The 17,757-nt window shown below is 40.6% G+C and overlaps 1 protein-coding gene across 4 annotated transcripts in view; it reads right to left on the bottom strand.

Annotated features, from left to right (window-relative positions):
* Positions 1-17,757, bottom strand: part of LOC309709152 (protein sidekick-1-like) — a 302,493-nt gene that overhangs the window by 109,034 nt on the left and 175,702 nt on the right. For 2 of the 4 annotated variants that reach the window (XM_082537647.1, XM_082537648.1), the window contains 3 exons: positions 12,057-12,083; positions 3,985-4,087; positions 736-911 (listed from right to left, as the gene is read on the bottom strand). In XM_082537647.1, coding sequence (XP_082393773.1) covers positions 736-911; positions 3,985-4,087; positions 12,057-12,083 — 306 coding nt within the window. The remainder of the gene's footprint in view (positions 1-735; positions 912-3,984; positions 4,088-12,056; positions 12,084-17,757) is intronic. The other 2 variants (XM_082537650.1, XM_082537649.1) reach the window with 1 other exon arrangement.

Below are 17,757 nucleotides of genomic sequence, written 5' to 3'. Positions count from 1 at the left end.
TCTAACATGTCTCAGTGACACTGGGAACATGCGTTCATGTGCATCACACAGATAATTTCACATGCTTCAAATTACAAAGTGGAAATTATTCTTCACCGTGGAAAGGATTCTGTGATCATCCACCACAGGCATCGTCATTTTACTTCAACAGTGTGTTTTTTTCTTCTAGGAATATACCAGACTGTTTGTGAACATTTGGAAAGTCCTGCTGTTTCTGCTCTTTTGGATGGGTTTATTTTCTTTTTATGAATGGCCTGTCTCACTTACATTTAGAATTCATTATGGGTTCACAGAAAAAGCTTCCAAATGCAATGCAAAATCTCCTTACTAATATGACAAAATAATGCATTTCCATGAAGCATCTTTTGAGTCTAATTACACTTAAGCCCCTGAAAATAGGGGACTGTGTATAAAATTGTCATTATCCCTCAACAGTTAATGCAGTATTTCAGTTCAATCCTTGGAATTAAAGCTGAGTTTTCACACTAAATCAAATTTGTCAAATTCATCGACTCCAACCTGACTATGTCATTTACAAACAGCTTTAAAAAATGTCAAACATATATGGAACTAATGGTAAATAACACAATCAACTCAACCCAACTTGTTTTTCGATTTAGGATAAGTGACGAGGATATGAATGTAAGTCAGTGTAATGTCATTTGAAGTGAAATGATGGAAATCTGAATGTGAGTGTGTCTGTGGGTGACTAAGTGACTGCTTTTTTCTTCTTACCCATTACAGTGAGGTGCGCTTTTGTCTCCACGGGTTTGGCAGTGCTGTTGCTAAACGACGCTTCACAAACATATAAGCCTGTGTCAGAAGAGGTGGGGGCAGGAATAATGAGCCGTTGCCCACTGGAAAGCCGACGCCCATCACGCTTCCACGACACCAGAAGGCGGTCCACCGGTCTAAGAGGAGAAGAGAAAGGAGGAGAGGAGAGGAGAAAAAGAATGAGCAGAACTGGGTGGCAGAAGGCAATTACAACATATTAAATCCATCAGTTTATTTGTCAATGAGGCAGGAAATGAATGATGACAGTCTATATCAGAGCAGTCAGCTCTACTCAGCATGAAGGAGCTTCAGTCAGTTACTCTAAATGTTGGGAAAGGAAATGGGTTTTCGTGTAAAATGAAATTTTGTTTTGGATAAACAACACGGGAAAAAAAAACATTCTTTTGTGCATTTATGCAAGACAGCAATGTAGCAGCATATTCTCAAGTCATAATAGTGCAGCTCATTTTTTCCCTTTTTCCAACAATATATTTCTTATCTTGTGCAGTGAACATGGACCCGATTTAGCATGACAACAGCTACTAATGTAACCAGCATCTGGAACTGTTCTTAAAATGCATTTTGCGAAGGACCGCTCAAAAGCTCAGGTAGGAGACAGGAAGCTATGAATTTCAACCAAAATGTAGTGATGCGAATATAAACACAAATACTCATTAACAAAATCAGATGAAAAACCATAGCTGCATTTGAACAACAAGATAGATGATGTTAGTGTCCAGTTTCTTCACTGTAACATTCACAATTAGTACATTTTACAAGTAGTACAGCAGGAATCATGACACAAACAACAGGAGCAGAAATTAAAGAGACAACAACGACAACAAAACGATTCATAAGCAAAGCTGGGTGTAAAATACATCTGCAGAATACTTTATATTAGAGATCATTAGCATTACAATGTTAGTATTAATGTTTATTGGATTTTTCCAACATTTCTTTGCCTTTTTTATTCTACTAGCAGTCATACTGTTGGTGGCAGTAGATGAAACTAACAAAGAACTTTATTAACAAGTCACAAAGCGAATGAAAAGAAGGCCAGTAAGTCAACCATGTTTGCATTCAATGCCTGGATGAATTTGAGACACAGTCTGAAGAGGTTAACGAACCAGAGGTTAACCAGAAGAACTTGTAGTATAGAGCAGCGGTCCCCAACCTTTTTTGCACCACGGACCGGTTCATGCCCGACAATATTTTCACGGACCGACCTTTAAGGTGTCGCGGATAAATACAACAAACTAAAACTAGTACTGGTACTGAAAAAAAGAAGATTTATTCATAACACACGTGAAAAGACCCAGGAAAACCGAGTTAACGATCAAAACGATAACAAAATAACGCTGAAAACCGATAAATCCTGAAAACCATACATTTCACACCTGAGCTTCTACTCTCGCGGCCCGGTACCAAACGACTCACGGACCGGTACCGGACCGAGGCCCGGGGGTTGGGGACCGCTGGTATAGAGAACAAATGTAGTGCTCGACCGACACATTTCGGCTCACAGCCTTCATCAGGGTCATCACGCATAATGGTTGCATCTGTTCAGACGACTTTTTTCTCCAAGCACCTTGGAAGTAAGTGAAGTTGTGCCAAAAACCTTTACTTGGTTTGAATTTGAGGTACACAAATCGCTTCTGCCATATGCAGTGACAGACTGTTTTGGACAGAAATCCACTCATTTGGTCGATGACATGGTCATATAAAACTCGTAGCAAAGTTTTTCTGGTGGAATCTGTTATTTTAGATGCCGTCCAAGTGTAAATAAAACACAACGAGCACTTTTTGTCAATCACATTCCAAATGTGAAGTGAAGACAAACCTGAATTTAAAGGCACCTAACCAGCAGATATGGAAAACATTTGAATATTTGCCGACTCGGTGGTTTCTGTCCCTTATAAAGAGTGAAAAGCAGATTTTAAAACTCTTCCTATTAGGTCTGCTGGGACTGGGCTTCCAATCAGCTTCTAATCATTTCAGCACTTTAGCAGGACAGCGCTATAACTCACTGATGATTAATGGAGGTGGATAGCCAATGCTTTTGGAATTTAGCACTACTTTAGATTTCATTGCTCAAACTCCTATTTCTCCCAGATATTGTATAGTATAGTTTCTCTCTTTCAGTTGTTTCCTGGGTACAAGTCTATCTCTCTGGTGTGAGAATTTCAGTGGGTACATCTCTGATAGCAGAAATAGTCACTAGGCTTTCTCTACGTTTTCAGAGCAGGCAATAAAACAAAACGAAGAAAACAAAAACCTCAAAACACACTTATTAGTGTTGAATTAAATATCACTTTTCTAATAGCTTATTAGACTGAGATGGTTCCTCTGCTGTTTTGTAAAAGCTACTGTAGCTACATTCCAGGTATCCATTATGTGTAATAGTCACTTGATTTTTTTATACCTTGAGTGCTACCCAGTGGTCAAGTGCCGGTCAAGTGCAGCAGAAAAACATTTAAAGGGGCTCTCACAAAACAGAGCAGCCAGCCTAGGTCAGACTTAATAACAAAATCTGACAAAACCCTTGTACAAACAGAACAAAAGTAGGGAAAAAATATCACCTGTTGAGTCCAGAAAACTCATCATTCTGACTGGCTGTGCTCTTATCTGGTCATTAAAGCCTCAGTGGCACTTTTCTTTTTTTCCTATTAATGTTGGACTCATAGGAAAACCTGCTTCTGAGTGAATATAACAGAAGATTATAATATAAGCATAAAAATACATTCTCATCACATATTCCAGGAGGAAAGTATGACTACCTAGATTCACTTAATAATTCTTTAAGCAATTTAAACTAACTGAATTGATGCTTTGCACTTAAAGAATTGACATAAATGATGTATTCCATGCCTATGAGTTCAGTGTTTGTATTGTAATACCTACTCTGAACTTCTTAAATACTGTCCCTGACAAATATTACCCATAATACAATACAATTAAAAAAAAGAAACTAATCAAAACTAAACTAAAATAATGGCTAGGATAATCAGTCGTTCAGGTAATTATTGTAAGCTGTGTGAGCTGGGTGACCCAATGTGAGTAATTTAAGTGAGAGGGGAACATTTGCTGAGCTACAAGTTTCCGAGGTGTCCTCTAAGTGACCTGGAAGAAAACAGTTTAGCAAAAGAAACCGTTCACCCTCTGCAGGCATGTTTGTATGTGCACGTCTGTATGCATGTATAAGGAGTTTACCTAGCATTAGCAATGCACTCCAGTATAGCTTCATTTCCAGCCACCACTGTTGTGTCTTTTGGACCAATCACGATAGCTGGAACCACTGGTTCTGACTCGGGATCTGCAACAGAAAGAGAAAAAAAAACGAGAGGCGGGTTAGCTCATAAACCGTAGACAGCAGCATGATCTCAAACACAGATCTCAATGGTCTTCCACATACGCACACCTCTACACTCTGACACTGTCCACTCAGTGTCGTACTATACCCAACTTTGTGTAGCAAACATGACTACACAAAGCTAGTCATCACAGTTTCCACAGTTTTAGTTCACCTGATTGTGAAAACTAAGCACAGCCCACGATTCAGTAGTTTGCAGAACCACCAAGTAATAACTTTGTGTATGAGATTGTCAGTCTCTCACGTTACTCTGGAGGAATTTTCTGTGCCTGGCATCATTGTCCTGTTTGACGCAATTTTGTCTAAATTCAATGCAGTTTTGTTTACATTCTGTTAAAAAGCATAGTTTACACTGGCTGAATCAATACAGAGAAAGCACAGATGCTGCATCGTCTGGATGAGCAGAAAGAGTGACTGCATCATACCCACTGCGCAACATCTCCAACTGGACAGTGTCTGCTCATAATGAAGACAGTAACAGAGATTGAATGAATGGCAATGAAATTTGAGGTGTGAGAATATAGATGTGACTGAGAAAAGACTAAAAGTTCTGATAATACTTTCTTTCGGTTTCTAAACAACTGTGTCCTCTTATCTCAAACATATTTTCAGTCATACACACACAGTGTAACTCGCTCTTATAAACAACAGCGTTCTTTCTGTCTGAACCACACTATCCAGTATATAATGATGTATTGGAGATAGCATGGCAATGTGTCTGAGTTACAATTATACTTCTCAGAAAAAAGAAGTACACTAGTGTGAGTATATGAAGAATGATTTATTGCCCAAATGGTATGTGGGAGACTGTGGTGTACGTGCAAGATTATGATTTTGTGTGTGTGCGAGAAAGTATGATTTATGGCCTGAATGGCCTCTCATAAGAAGAGAATGCCTTAGAATTGTTATCAGTTTGAAAAGTATAACATTTGTTCAGAATATAGCAAAAAAACCAGACAAACAGAAAAACTTATGTCAGTGTTTTAAAGATTTTGTGAAGCCTATACGTTACTGTTATGGCTCTGTAAGAGTGTGTGTGTGTGTGTGTGTGTGTGTGTGTGTGTGTGTGTGTGTGTGTGTGTGTGTGTGTGTGTGTGTGTGTGAACTTCCCTTGGTTCCCAGTGCATCGACTATATAACTGATGAATATGTAGATTTTCAAAAGGGTGGGGGGTGCGGGGGGTAGTAGAGTGTAAATTAACAGGCTAGTTCTGATAGGGGTTGGTCGGGGTAGAAGGAAAGGAGGGGGCATAGAGGGGAGGTGAGAAGCAGCTTTGATCTTCCCTTTGAAGGGAACGAGGAAAAGGTGGTAATTGACTCCCTGCTCTTTATTCCCCCCTCTCATTCTCCCTCTTCTCCTTTTTTTTTTTAAATCAGAGAGAAAGCGCTGAAAAGTCATATCCCGCTGTCACACGGACCTGTAATAAGACATGCGGTGGGAAGACAGGCGAGCGATGGCACAAACAGATACACACACACACACACACACACACACAGATACACACACACACTTGAGCGCCTTGACACCAACACTCAGTGAGTGGAGGCTGAGTCATTAATGTAGAAGATAAGTAAAGTGACACCAAAAGAAAGGTAGAATAGACAGATGGAAGCAATCGCGGAGGTCTCTATCACTCTTACTTTCTTCGTTGAACACATTGAAAGGTCTGGGCTCAGAAAAAAGAAGATGGCTTAACAGGAGTGGGTGGAAGACGCAAAGAGGCTGAGCGACGATGGGCAGGCCGAGGTAGAAGCAGATGGAACAAGGGTATAGTGTCCATTAGCTGTCCAGTGTAGGAAGATGGGGTCAGAGAGGGAGTAGTAACCATCAGCGGACCTTAACAGCAGCAACAAGGCCACAAGTAATGAATGGAAGGGGATGTGAACCCAACCTATTAACCTAGCCTGTGCGTCTGGGGGGAGCAGACCGACAAATCAGGACAGCAAGAACACTGGCATGGCAAGGGAGACAAAAACAAAAAACAAAAAGGGCTTTGAGGAGGGAGACCGGGTATATATGCAGATGGGGAAAAAGTGAGGGGGGACCGCAGATGGTCTTTTCCTTCCTGGAGTGACAGACACGATGGAAGAAATAGAGGGGGAAGCAAAATGCCATACGGTTGTGTGATCCTCGCTCTTCTCTTCTCTCTGTCAGCGTGTCTAACATGCTCTTTCTCTGGGGAAATCGCTTATCATTTCATCTCGTCTGGATCTCTTGTTCCCCACCGCCTATCCTCCCTCCCTTATTCCCTATCATCCTCTTATCTTTGCCTTTTAGTTGTTTAAACTGGGATTATTAAATTAATCTTCTTCAACTTAAACAAGGACAGATATTCAAACTGGCAGAGCGCATTATTATACATGCGCATTTAAGCTGTGGCAGCTAAAAGGCTCGCTCTAAAGATTCAACAAACAGAGTCCAGAAAGTTTAATCTAACTCTATTGGATTCCTCATTTAGCAAATGAGAAACACCATGTGGCAGAGGCAGGGAAAGCAGGAGTGATGGAGGGAGGGCTCGCAGGACGGGTTGCTGCAGAATGGAGCAATATCAGAACAACAACTTGGGGCTAAAAAGCTTCATTATAGAAAGAGGAATGATAAAAAAGAAGAGCTGTTGAAGCAAAAAAAACGAAAGAAAAAGCGGTAACAGAGAGGGAAAAAAACATAAATCTTGTGAGCTTCCTCCAAGTGTATGTGCACATGGTTCTGGGTATAATTTAGCACCAAAGAGGCATTGCAATGTTACAATGCTCTCGTCAGCGCAATCATTGCTGATTGACAGCAAAGTGCTGCTGAGGTGACACAGCTGTGCTAGGATTGGAAGTGTGTGTGTCAGATGGAAGCAGAAAAAAATCCTAAATTAAATCAAGGATCGGAAAGATATATATATATATATATATAAAAAGAGGGCTAGTAAAAGGATCGGTGCGGCTTTAGGGCAAAAAAAAAGATAGCGACTGATAAATGGAGAATGAACGAGACAGGGAGAGAAAGATGAAAAGCTATTCTATCCTCAGATTACAATGTAATCCCTCTTTGAATGGATTCCCTCAGATTACAGCTTGTTCTTCTATTAAATCTGTCAGTCACTGCAAACTCCCAACAGTGTCGGTGAGTCAGCTGGGATATATATATGAGTGTGTGTGTGTGTGTGTGTTTGCGCGTATTTGTGAGCATGATCTTTCTATGACTGGAGATCTGTACGCTTTAAGCCTTTCAGACAAATCTCTGCAGAGACCTCGAGTGCAGGGAGGGATTGGTTGAGGACTGAGCACACACATCTCTCTTTACGTACACACACGTGCAAAAATCCACACAGGAGGAAGCTGGTATTAGCTGGCTGTGTATTAATAGAGTTGTCAGATACGTGTCTGCATGGTTCACAGCCAACTAACACATATCACACTTTGAGTACACACACAAGTGAGGCAAAAAAGTTTGAGAAAAAATAGTGCGATGTCGAAAGAGGAAGCACGAATTTGGAGGGAGAAATGAAATGGAGGGACAGTGGAAATGAGAGGTTAAAAAAATAAAGAGCTTTTAAAGTATTTTGTAGGATACACAGAGAGGAGAAGGTGATCATTTGCTGATCTCCCTGGGGAATGCTGCGTGTGTGTGTGAGAGTGGGGTGAGTGTTTGTGCGTGTCACTGCGCTCATTAATGCTGCATGCTGACAGCTAAGTGTCATCATCTGACTACACTCGCCTTAGAATGCCAATAGAAAACCACAAGCCAAGACATGCCACACACACGCACGCACACTGTGCCACACCACACCAAGAGCTGGAGATCCAAGCCCCAAGGGGAGACAGACAAAGGATGGGATGCAGTGAGAGGACAGAGAAAGATGCCCGATTTTAAATATTCATCTCTTCCTTCAGCTGCCAAAGCTTCTATCTATCTTTGTCATCACTCTGTGCAAGTGATGAAAGCAGGAGATGGAAAGATGGGAAAGAAATGGAGGAGGTAGGTGAGGAAACCGGAAACACACAGCAGTAATGGTGAGGCAGCAGCAGGAGTTAGGCTCTGGGGAGTACTCAATAACTATTTGATTAATTTTTAGTATTTTTTTAGCAGCTTGACAAAACCAAATATGACATAATGAGGTAACATTTCATCATCTCTATAGTGAAATAAGCGTGTGTGCAACGGCTTCACGCCTGCAAACTTTTTTGAGCACACCGGAGGAAAAGATAGATGAATTTTTTTTTTACCCATTAACCTTTGACAAAATGTTAATTGCACACACACACCTGCAAACAGTTACAACACTAAAAAGACAACGTGCACAAATGGAATTATACAAGTATGTGCTGATGAAGAAACAGTAGCATGAGTTTAGCAGAGAAAATGTTGCCAAAATGAAGCAAAGCCAGCGAGTTACAGTGCTGTGAAAAAGTATTTGCCCCCTTCCTGACACATCTGTCACACTTATGTTTCAGATTATCAAACAAATTTTAATATTAGACAAAAAAAATAACCAGAGTTAAAACAAAAAGCTGTTTTTAAATTTCATTTATTAAAAGAAAAAAGCTATCCGACCCCACCTAGACCGGTATGAAAAAGTAATTGCCCCCCCATTGTTAAATTATGAATTTCATGATTAACCACATTTGTTAAAAAAAGCCAAGTTCAATTTCACTAGTCACACCCAGGCCTGATTACTGCTAGACCTGCAGAATCAAGAAGGAACTTAAATAGAATCTGTCTGACAAAGTGAAGTACAAAGTCATTGGGAACTATCAGTCTAGAAACTGTTACAAAGTCATTTCTAAGGCTTAAGGGCTCCAGTGAACCACGATGAGAGCCAATGGTGAACTAGTGTACCAATATAACTCCAAGAGCGCACCAACAACTCATCCAGGAGGTCACTAAAAAACTCAGAACATTTTGTGAAAAACTGCAGGCCTCACTTGTCTCAGTTTAGGTCAGAGTTCACGATTCAACAATAAGAAAGTGAGTGAGGAAAAACGACATCAACGGGAGACTCAAGAAGAAAACCACTGTGGACCAAAATAAACACAAAGGCTAATCTGACTTTTGCCAGAAAATATTCTTGATGACCTTCAGGCTTTTGGTAAAATCTTCTGTGGATTGACGAGACAAACGCTAAACTTTTTCTGTCCCGTTACATCTGGTGTAAAACTAACACAACACTTACTAAAAAGATCAATCAAACATGTTGGTGGTAGTGTGATGGTCTGAGACTTTTGCTGCATTTCGTCACTCATCCAAGTGACTTCTTCAGTCTCAGCTGACGGCACGTTTCCCCAACATTACAAACAGTACATTTGCACAATGACTGAAACCAGCCCACTGAATGAACAATGGGCTGTGAGGTCAGTTAGTTGATCATTAATATGCATACTGTCATGCCCATTGATCAACAATTACTTATCAAAGCCCACTGAGCAAAGACCATTCTGACCATTGGTCAGACCATTGGTTCATGCCCTGATGCCCCCAGAACAATGACCCAAAACACTACACCAAGTCCACACACAAATGGCTCAAAACCAAAATAAATGGTTTTAGAGTCGCCTAGTGAAAGTCTGGCTCTAAATCAGATTGAGACAAGTTGTTTTTTTAAAACCTCTCCAATGTGGCTGAATTAACATAAATTCTGCAAACCAAATTCCCGTGAAAGACCCATTGCCAGTTATCACAAACACTTCATGCGACGAAGGGTGGTGCAACCAGTTATTAGGCTTGACAGGCAAATACTGATCCAGATAGGTTTGGATAGGTTTTTTCCTTTAGAAAATGAGAAAAATTAAAAATTCTTTAATGATCTATAATGCGTACATGTGACAAATGTTTAAAAAAAGACCCTTTTTGAAAATCGGGAAGCTGGCAAATACTTTTACACAGCACTGTATAATCAAATCAGTGTACTTAAGAGCTCTGCTCACGATCAGCATTTTAAAAGTACCACTTTCACTCCTGCAAACACCTGCAGCGTGTGAGTCAACACTTTCCTCAGATTGGAAGTTACTGTCGTCACTACCACCTTCCCGCAGAGCTGAATGCGGCACCTCCTTGTGAGTCCTAGCACCCTGAAACCTTGACATCAAATATCAATGACGCAGTCTATACTCACATTAAAAATAAAACTCCACCCCATATGATCTGCCTCACTAAGCTTCCATTAAACAATGCAAAGCCTTAGAAAAGCCATTTATAACTGTATATGCACCATAGTGATAATGTCAGGCAGTTGCAGCAAATTGGCAGAAGTGATTCAATTACAAATGTAGTGAAGCTAAAGTTGTAGTCCTTCTTCAGCCTTGTTATGTATTTGAGAGTGGCACTAAAGATAGTGGTGGGGTGGATAAATAAGATAGATAACGCGTTACTAGAGGCTAACGGGTGTTTCTCCTAATTTTTGCCACGAATTTTGGAAGAATAAGTCCAAATGAAGATTGTTTTAAAAACCGCACATCTTATTTCTGCAGTGGAAACATTAAGGATAACGAGCCATATGTTGGGTTTGTTTAAAAACAACAAAATGGCATTACATCCAACTGAAAATCAGAGCAGGCACCCTGTTACAGGCAGACTTTATAGGCCTCTGCTAAATGTAAATGTTTTACTAACAGAGCCTGAGAGAACTGGGTTTTAGTTCATTTATGATTTACTTTTTTTTTTTATGATTTTCTGGACTTCTTATTGAAGAAGAATCAGTTTTATATCAAAATAAAAGAAAACTATCGTACTTAAACATAAGCTACTTGATTAAAACTTGGCTCTAACTAACATGGTGGTGGCAGATTTTATTTAAAATGTTAACATTATATGTTGTTGAATATTCAAGCATTTATATAAATTTAGCTATTACTAACATTTTACCACATTAAACAAAGTTGATTTCACCAGCTCTAATTTAAGAGAAAAATATTATTTCCTGAAACCTGAAAAAGTATATTTCAGGATAAAGGCACAAATTACTTCTATACCCCACCCTGCGTTTCTTATTAAATTGGAGCAGTGCTATACAGGCAGCTGCACTAGTTATTATTTTCTACGTATCATTTTTTCTTGACCTGTGAGGGGAGTCATTTGTCTTCAGCATCTCTGAATAGCCCATAAAACACACACATAGATTCAGGGTTGGAAAAATGAAGTCGATCCATAAGTGGCCTTCACATAAAATCTGCATTTTATGTGAAGGCCACCAGATGGCGATAGCTATGGTTGCAAAAACACACAGTGCTGTAGAAGTCTATGAGAAAACGGCTTTCTGACTTGACCTCTGTAAACATTTTTCTGCTGAAGAGGTCTCACTAGTTTGGGGTCACATAGAATCAAAAAGGAACAATAAGTCTGTTTTGAAAATCTTGGTCATGCTACGCATCAAAATATGAAACAATAGCTTACTGGCTAACAAACTGTTATTCATAAAGTAATTAGCCAATGAATGTGTGGTCTTTTCGAGCCACAGTGGAGAGTCTCCTCTCAAGGCCGATATATGCTGCTCCTTTCAGCTTCCAAAGAATTGCAAAGGATCTTTTTAGATTCCCACGTCCATTTAACTGTTAGAAAGCTAATGCTAGCCCGGTGATAGTGCATATCTTAACTTGATTGTTGCGTATGTCATCACAGAATTGCAACATTTTTTTAGTGTTGGTAGCAGACAGAATGGACAATCTCTATTAAAATTAACTGAGTTGATGACCTTGAAATTAAAAGATGTTGAGTTCTAAGTTTTGTAGCCATGAAGCAGAAAACAGTGAGATTTTAGTGGGGAAACATCCCTTACAGTTTGTTCTCATCACTTCAACCAGTGTGGCTTCAGTGAGCAGCTCTTAGCTCTCAACTTCTGGAGAGAGGAAAGGATCAAGGCAACATTTGTCTCTGTTTAGACAGACAGACAGAGCAAGGAAGATAATGCAAATGCAAATGGCTTCTTTACCTGTTGACCCGCGGTTTTTCTTGCCAACTGTCCGTCAGCCACAGAGAATGAGATGAAAAGAAGTTGGAGAAAAAGAGGGATAGGAAGTAAGAGAAATGGGAGACATATAATTTAGATTTCAAGTATTTACTTGGGGTGCAGCAAAAAAAAAAGCAATTCACCAAATACACATTAAAAGAAGCAAAAGAAAATTCAAGCTTTCACAAGTCAGCAGAGTCTCAGCGATTTGGAGGCATACTGGATAAAGAGGCTCAAGATGAGGGAGGAGAAAAAACACACAAAGGAGGAAAAACCATACACACAAAAGGCAAGAAACAGAGAAATGGATGACGAGGAGAAACAGACAGCAAGAAAGGGAAGGCTATGTTATCATGGAGTCCAGAGGAAGACAAGATGTTTGCAGCCCATCCATCAACTGCCAGCTACCAAATTTTGTGTCTCTCAGTCTTTTCTTCTCCCCCTCTATCTTTCGCCTTCTGCCTTTCTCCCTCTATTTGTCATAAGTCTGGATGTAGCAGGAGTGTAAGCTGTGAGAAAATGATGGAATTGACATTCTACTGGCAGAAAATCTACATTCACTATTCATCTATCAATACACTACCCCTTCACGCTTCTATTCAGCCGCTCAGCCACTCACTCAACTTTACAATACTGGGAGTGTGTGTGTGTGTGTGTGTGTGTGTGTGTGTGTGTGTGTGCGCGCGCAGTGAAAAATGTATGTCAGAGGCTTAATTTAGATTCTGATGCAAAGTTCGCTCAGCCTGTGCGTAGGGTGAGCACACACACACACACACAGTCTATAGCACAAGTGACAAAGAGTGAGCAAGCAGCTCATGAGGGTGAAAAAACGCTTCCTAAAACAAACTGAGGGAAAAACTTTAGAAGGATAAGCTGTTCAAAAGTTTTCAGCATTTCTTGTGGAAATAAGATAAATCGGTGGTCGGCTATCGCCAGGTATTAAATGTCAAAACTTGTTCCTATGAACTGAAATGCATCCATAAGACAAATTTGCTTCTTTTTGGGCCTTTTTTAGTGGCACAATATCTTTTAAGACTGATGCTTGTTGTGATGACACTCTCCACCTCTTGTGACAGCTGTGTTCAGTATTGGAGAGGAGGCGCGCTTTGTCTGCAACACTGGAAACACCTGTGATCTGTGTCGAGCGGCTCTCTTTTCACCAGCTAAATCACCATGGTAACTTATGCTCAACAGATAACCTGGTTGGGACTAGGTTATGTTTCGAGTTTTAATCCCTGGTTCAGAGTGAGATGCTTCGCTCGCGTTTCCTGAGACGGCTCGTAGTTGGCCACACCAAGGCGATTCCCATAGTCAAACACTCATCTCTGCTATCAAAGAACCAGGGACTATGTGAAGTAACCCAGTGTTTTGTCGAGCCAGCTGACACTGTGCCTGTGTTGAATTTCCTTCATCCTATACCCGTCTGCTTTGTGACATGAAATCAGGCGAAGGGCCACAGAGGACTAAGGAGGGCTGGATACTCAAGGCTAGAATTGCTCGTATAAACTGATCACATGTGATGTTGCTGTGTTTGCATTTTTTGCTCTGCGGTCACAGCTGACTGTTCAAAACTGTGGGCGTACTTTACTTCATTTAATGATAATGCAGCTAAATGCTATACACTGCATTTTAAAAAGTAGCGTCTTCTAAAGAGCACAACAGCAGCAACCTAAACATGAAGATGAAACCAGGAGACGTCCTTACTGGATCATCAGAGCTGAACAGGTGATGGAGAAACAGGTTTACCTTTTAGGTCACATGAGTGAGTTGAAGGGAAGTTATGAACTGTTTCTGAGAGACAAATAACACCAGGATCCTTTTTCTACGTAGCTGACAGCTGGTAACTGTGCAGGGGCGGGTCTAGCAAAGTGTTGCCAGGGGGCCAGGTAGGGCATTAACAGGGAGAGGGGGGCACAAGGAAATACTTTTCTTTCTTATTCTCATTTAAAATGTCTAGCTTTTAAAAAATTATTATCTGAATCTTACAACAAACGACTAATAGATTGATGCATTTATACCATCAGAACAGTGTACATCACTGTCACAACAGCGTTTGTTTTCATTCAAAGGCTTTATGATTGTTCCTATAATGGTGGGCCGGTCAGTCAAAATGCCCGGTCCGATTTTTTGTCCCAGTCCAGCCCTGTATGCAGCTCATCTGCAGTCTGGTGTTACCTACATCTTCCTATTCGAAAGGCAGAATTTCCGAGTTCTGAGTACAATCGAAAGCACCACGACTGCAGTTTTTGTGTTGGATGTAAAAAGCGCACATGACGCTGTGACGTAGGCTAGAATCATGGCAGCAGTCAATGACGGTCCAGGCGTGGGATTTCTCTCGTGGAAATGTGCACATTATTTTTTCCTTTCTATTGGTAGGTGGCACAGTGCACTTGTGGCAAGTAAGCAAGCTAGAAGACTGGCAATCTTGCTGGGTATCCAGTTACGGAAGCAACACATTAACAAGAGAAGTCTGAGTAAAACCAAGGTTTACTTTGAAAATAACGAGTAACTTGAAGTAACTGAGTTACCGTATTTCCCGGACTACAAAGCGCACCTAAATATTAGCCGCACAAGCTAAAATCAGGGGAAAATCCTGTTTTGTACATACATTAGCCGCACCTGACTAAAAGCCGCAGGTGTTTCAATGTTGACTTATCATATGTAAGAGAATATGCACAAAGGGAATTGTCAGGAAAGAGATGGCTGTTTGGAGACATCACTTTTATTAATATTTTGAAAAACAAGTTATGGGTACATATTTGCACATGTAGTACATAACAGTAGCCTACAGCACACCAGAAAAATAGATTCGGACTACCTTTTAGGCTCAGGTGCAGTGACACAGCTTTAACAAGAAGAAAAGTCAGTCATTCACCACCATCTTTCTCTTCTTCCTGCGCACTAAAACCACCAAAGTCCACTTCTCCAGTGTCGGAAACGAACAGGCTCAGGATGGCTTCGTCATCCACTCTCCGCTTCTCTCCTTCGTTGTCACTTTCAAAACCAAAGAAATCCTCATTGTCAGTGTCAGAGTCGAACACCCTCAGAAGGGCCGTGGCAGTGTCCTCTCCATCAGGCAGCAGTCCAGCCCTTCAAAATCCGTTGGTGATCGTGGATGTTTTCACACTTTTCCACGCTGTCAGAATCCACCGGTGGAGTTGAGCATAACTTGCTTTTCGCAAGTTTATCGCCGCTCATCATCCACGCCTCCCGCTGAACGCGTACCGCTACTTTGAAGTTTGTTTTTCGCGCTACTTCGTACGGCACTACGTTGCCTGGCGGACGGACATGTGACTAACATACCACTCTTGAACCCCGATCCTTCCGCCAGGCAACGTAGTGCCGTACAACAGCGGAACACACAAAACAAATTGTCTTACGATATGACAAAAATCATGGAAAATCCATAGAAAAGCCGCACCTGACTAAAAGCCGCAGGGTTCAAAGCTTGTGCAAAAAGTAGCGGCTTATAGCCCGACAATTACGGTACTTTTGATAGAAGTAACTAGTAATTTAAAGTAACTTACCCAACACTGCAGAGCACAGATACTCTGTTAACGTATGCAGTCTGTATTTTTTTTCCCAATTTTCCCCACGTCACTGCTTTGTTGGCAGCAGCTGAGTTGGTTTCAGTATGCGTGTAATCTCTTTATATTTTTTCTATTATTATAGTTTTATCTTCCTTTGTAAAATCAGACGCACTGCTGCCAGTAGACTAATTCATGTTTGTGGGTAGTCAGAAGATTAACGCTACCTCTTTTACGTGAACGTGTTTGTAGCCAGATTGATAAACCATGGGTTTACTTATCGAGTTGATAACTATGTTTGTCTCAGCGCTTAGCCTGATTGCCAGTGTGCCGGTGAGTGATGCCAGATAATGAAAAGATATCCTTGAGATGTTGAACTTTCTTCTTAGTGCACAGCTCTGATCAGTGCAGATGACATTTTTAGTACTAGCACTTTACTGTGCAGTCTAAACCTTCACGAGTAAAAGCCATTAAGTGTCTTTTATCACATCACCTGTGCAACAGGCTTAACTATGTAGAAAAAATAAAGCTTAACCCGCTTGTATCCACTGCTAGTATATGCAAAAAATACAGTAACTTGCTAGGATGATAATTTTTTTTAAGAACAAGCTAATGATAAATCAAAGTAGTGCTATTTGCCACATATCTGCAAATCTGGTCTATCTTTGGGAAGTTATGGTACAGTCACATTAGGGGAAATGATGGTCAGAGACCACAGCACAACCAAAATTATTGCAACAGTGTAAATTGAACTTGCAAGCTTGTTGTCTTTGAAATGGCTGCTTGAAAAGCAGAGACCAGGTCTGTGACCACTTACAGTCAATAACTGACTTAAAAGAAAAATTGGCGCATCGAGACAGCAATAAAACAACAATAAGAAGGAGTCATTTTGCAATTAGTTTGTGACTAAATCGTGTCACGTTGGCAAATACATGCAAACTGCAAAAATCACGAATCCAGTGACACGTGTTGCAAGTCGGTTGCTGTCTACATACACAGATATTCACGTTAAGTCCAGACAGGCGGTTGAGGGTGGTGCATGATTAAAATTTCAGTGCAATCACTGAGGAAACAATAATTTTTCCTACTCACAAGGAAGCTGCTATCCTGTTTTTACTCTAGTGTGAGCGAGGCATTAGCTACAGGCTGTGTGAGCAATCACCTCTCTCTGTAGTAGGACATCTGCAGGCATGTCTCAGTTAATGAAGGCTCTCTGTCTAAACAGAACTCAGCTTCATTAATGTGATTAGTAACGCCTGTATTTAACTAGTATACAGTGTCAAAATGGCTGCTTTGAAATGGATTTATCTATAAACTACATATGCCATAATACCAACAGAACTGAGTTCACCTATAAGCAGTTTTAAACAAAGCTGAACGTTTGTGAGGACATGGTTTAGTAGTGCTGTTTTAGACAAATTGCAAGGTGTACGATTTAAATTGCACACAGAGCATATATCATGTTTTCAATACAAATCTCAAGAATTGTTTCTTGAGATTTGTATTGAACGGCAGTCCTTTTAAAACAGAAAGTAAAGGACAAAATGTTCTACACTATTCCTAACACACTCAAACATGGCTTTTTAAGTGGAGAACAGTTTGTGCTGTCAAGTAGCAGTATTACTAAATCTATTATTTTGGAGAGTCTAACGGGGTGACAGCACACACATGTGGGCTTGCACAAACATGGAACACACACACAAATGCAAACAGACACACAGACAAACAGGAACATGCAGGATTTGGTCTGAGGGCACACACTCCTGCATGTGAATTCAAATGATGTGTCATTCTGAGTCATCTTCAGTTTCCAACAGGAACACAGAAACAATGAGGACATCAGGGGACAACAGACGGAGAGGAAGACCAAAAGACTGTGTTTGTGTGTGTGCGTGTGTTCACGACACAACAAAGCATCTGACGTTCATAGCACTTTTTTTCCCTCCGCTGCTTTCCCAATCTCTCTTTGTGTTTCAGAACCCTGTGAAATGCCTTGGATCATTCATTGTCTTAATCGATGTGCATTGCACTACTGAGATAATTACTGTAGCACAGGTGGCTCCTGTCATTTTCTGCCTTTATATCCAACATCAGCATCATGGTTGATATTAATCTTATTAAAACAGTTTGAGGTCATGTGAAAATATTAGTTTGTG

This window comes from Aulonocara stuartgranti (assembly GCF_965226115.1).
Source record: "Aulonocara stuartgranti genome assembly, chromosome: 6".
NCBI classification, from domain to species: domain Eukaryota; kingdom Metazoa; phylum Chordata; class Actinopteri; order Cichliformes; family Cichlidae; genus Aulonocara; species Aulonocara stuartgranti.
This window is presented reverse-complemented; position numbering and strand designations above follow the sequence as displayed.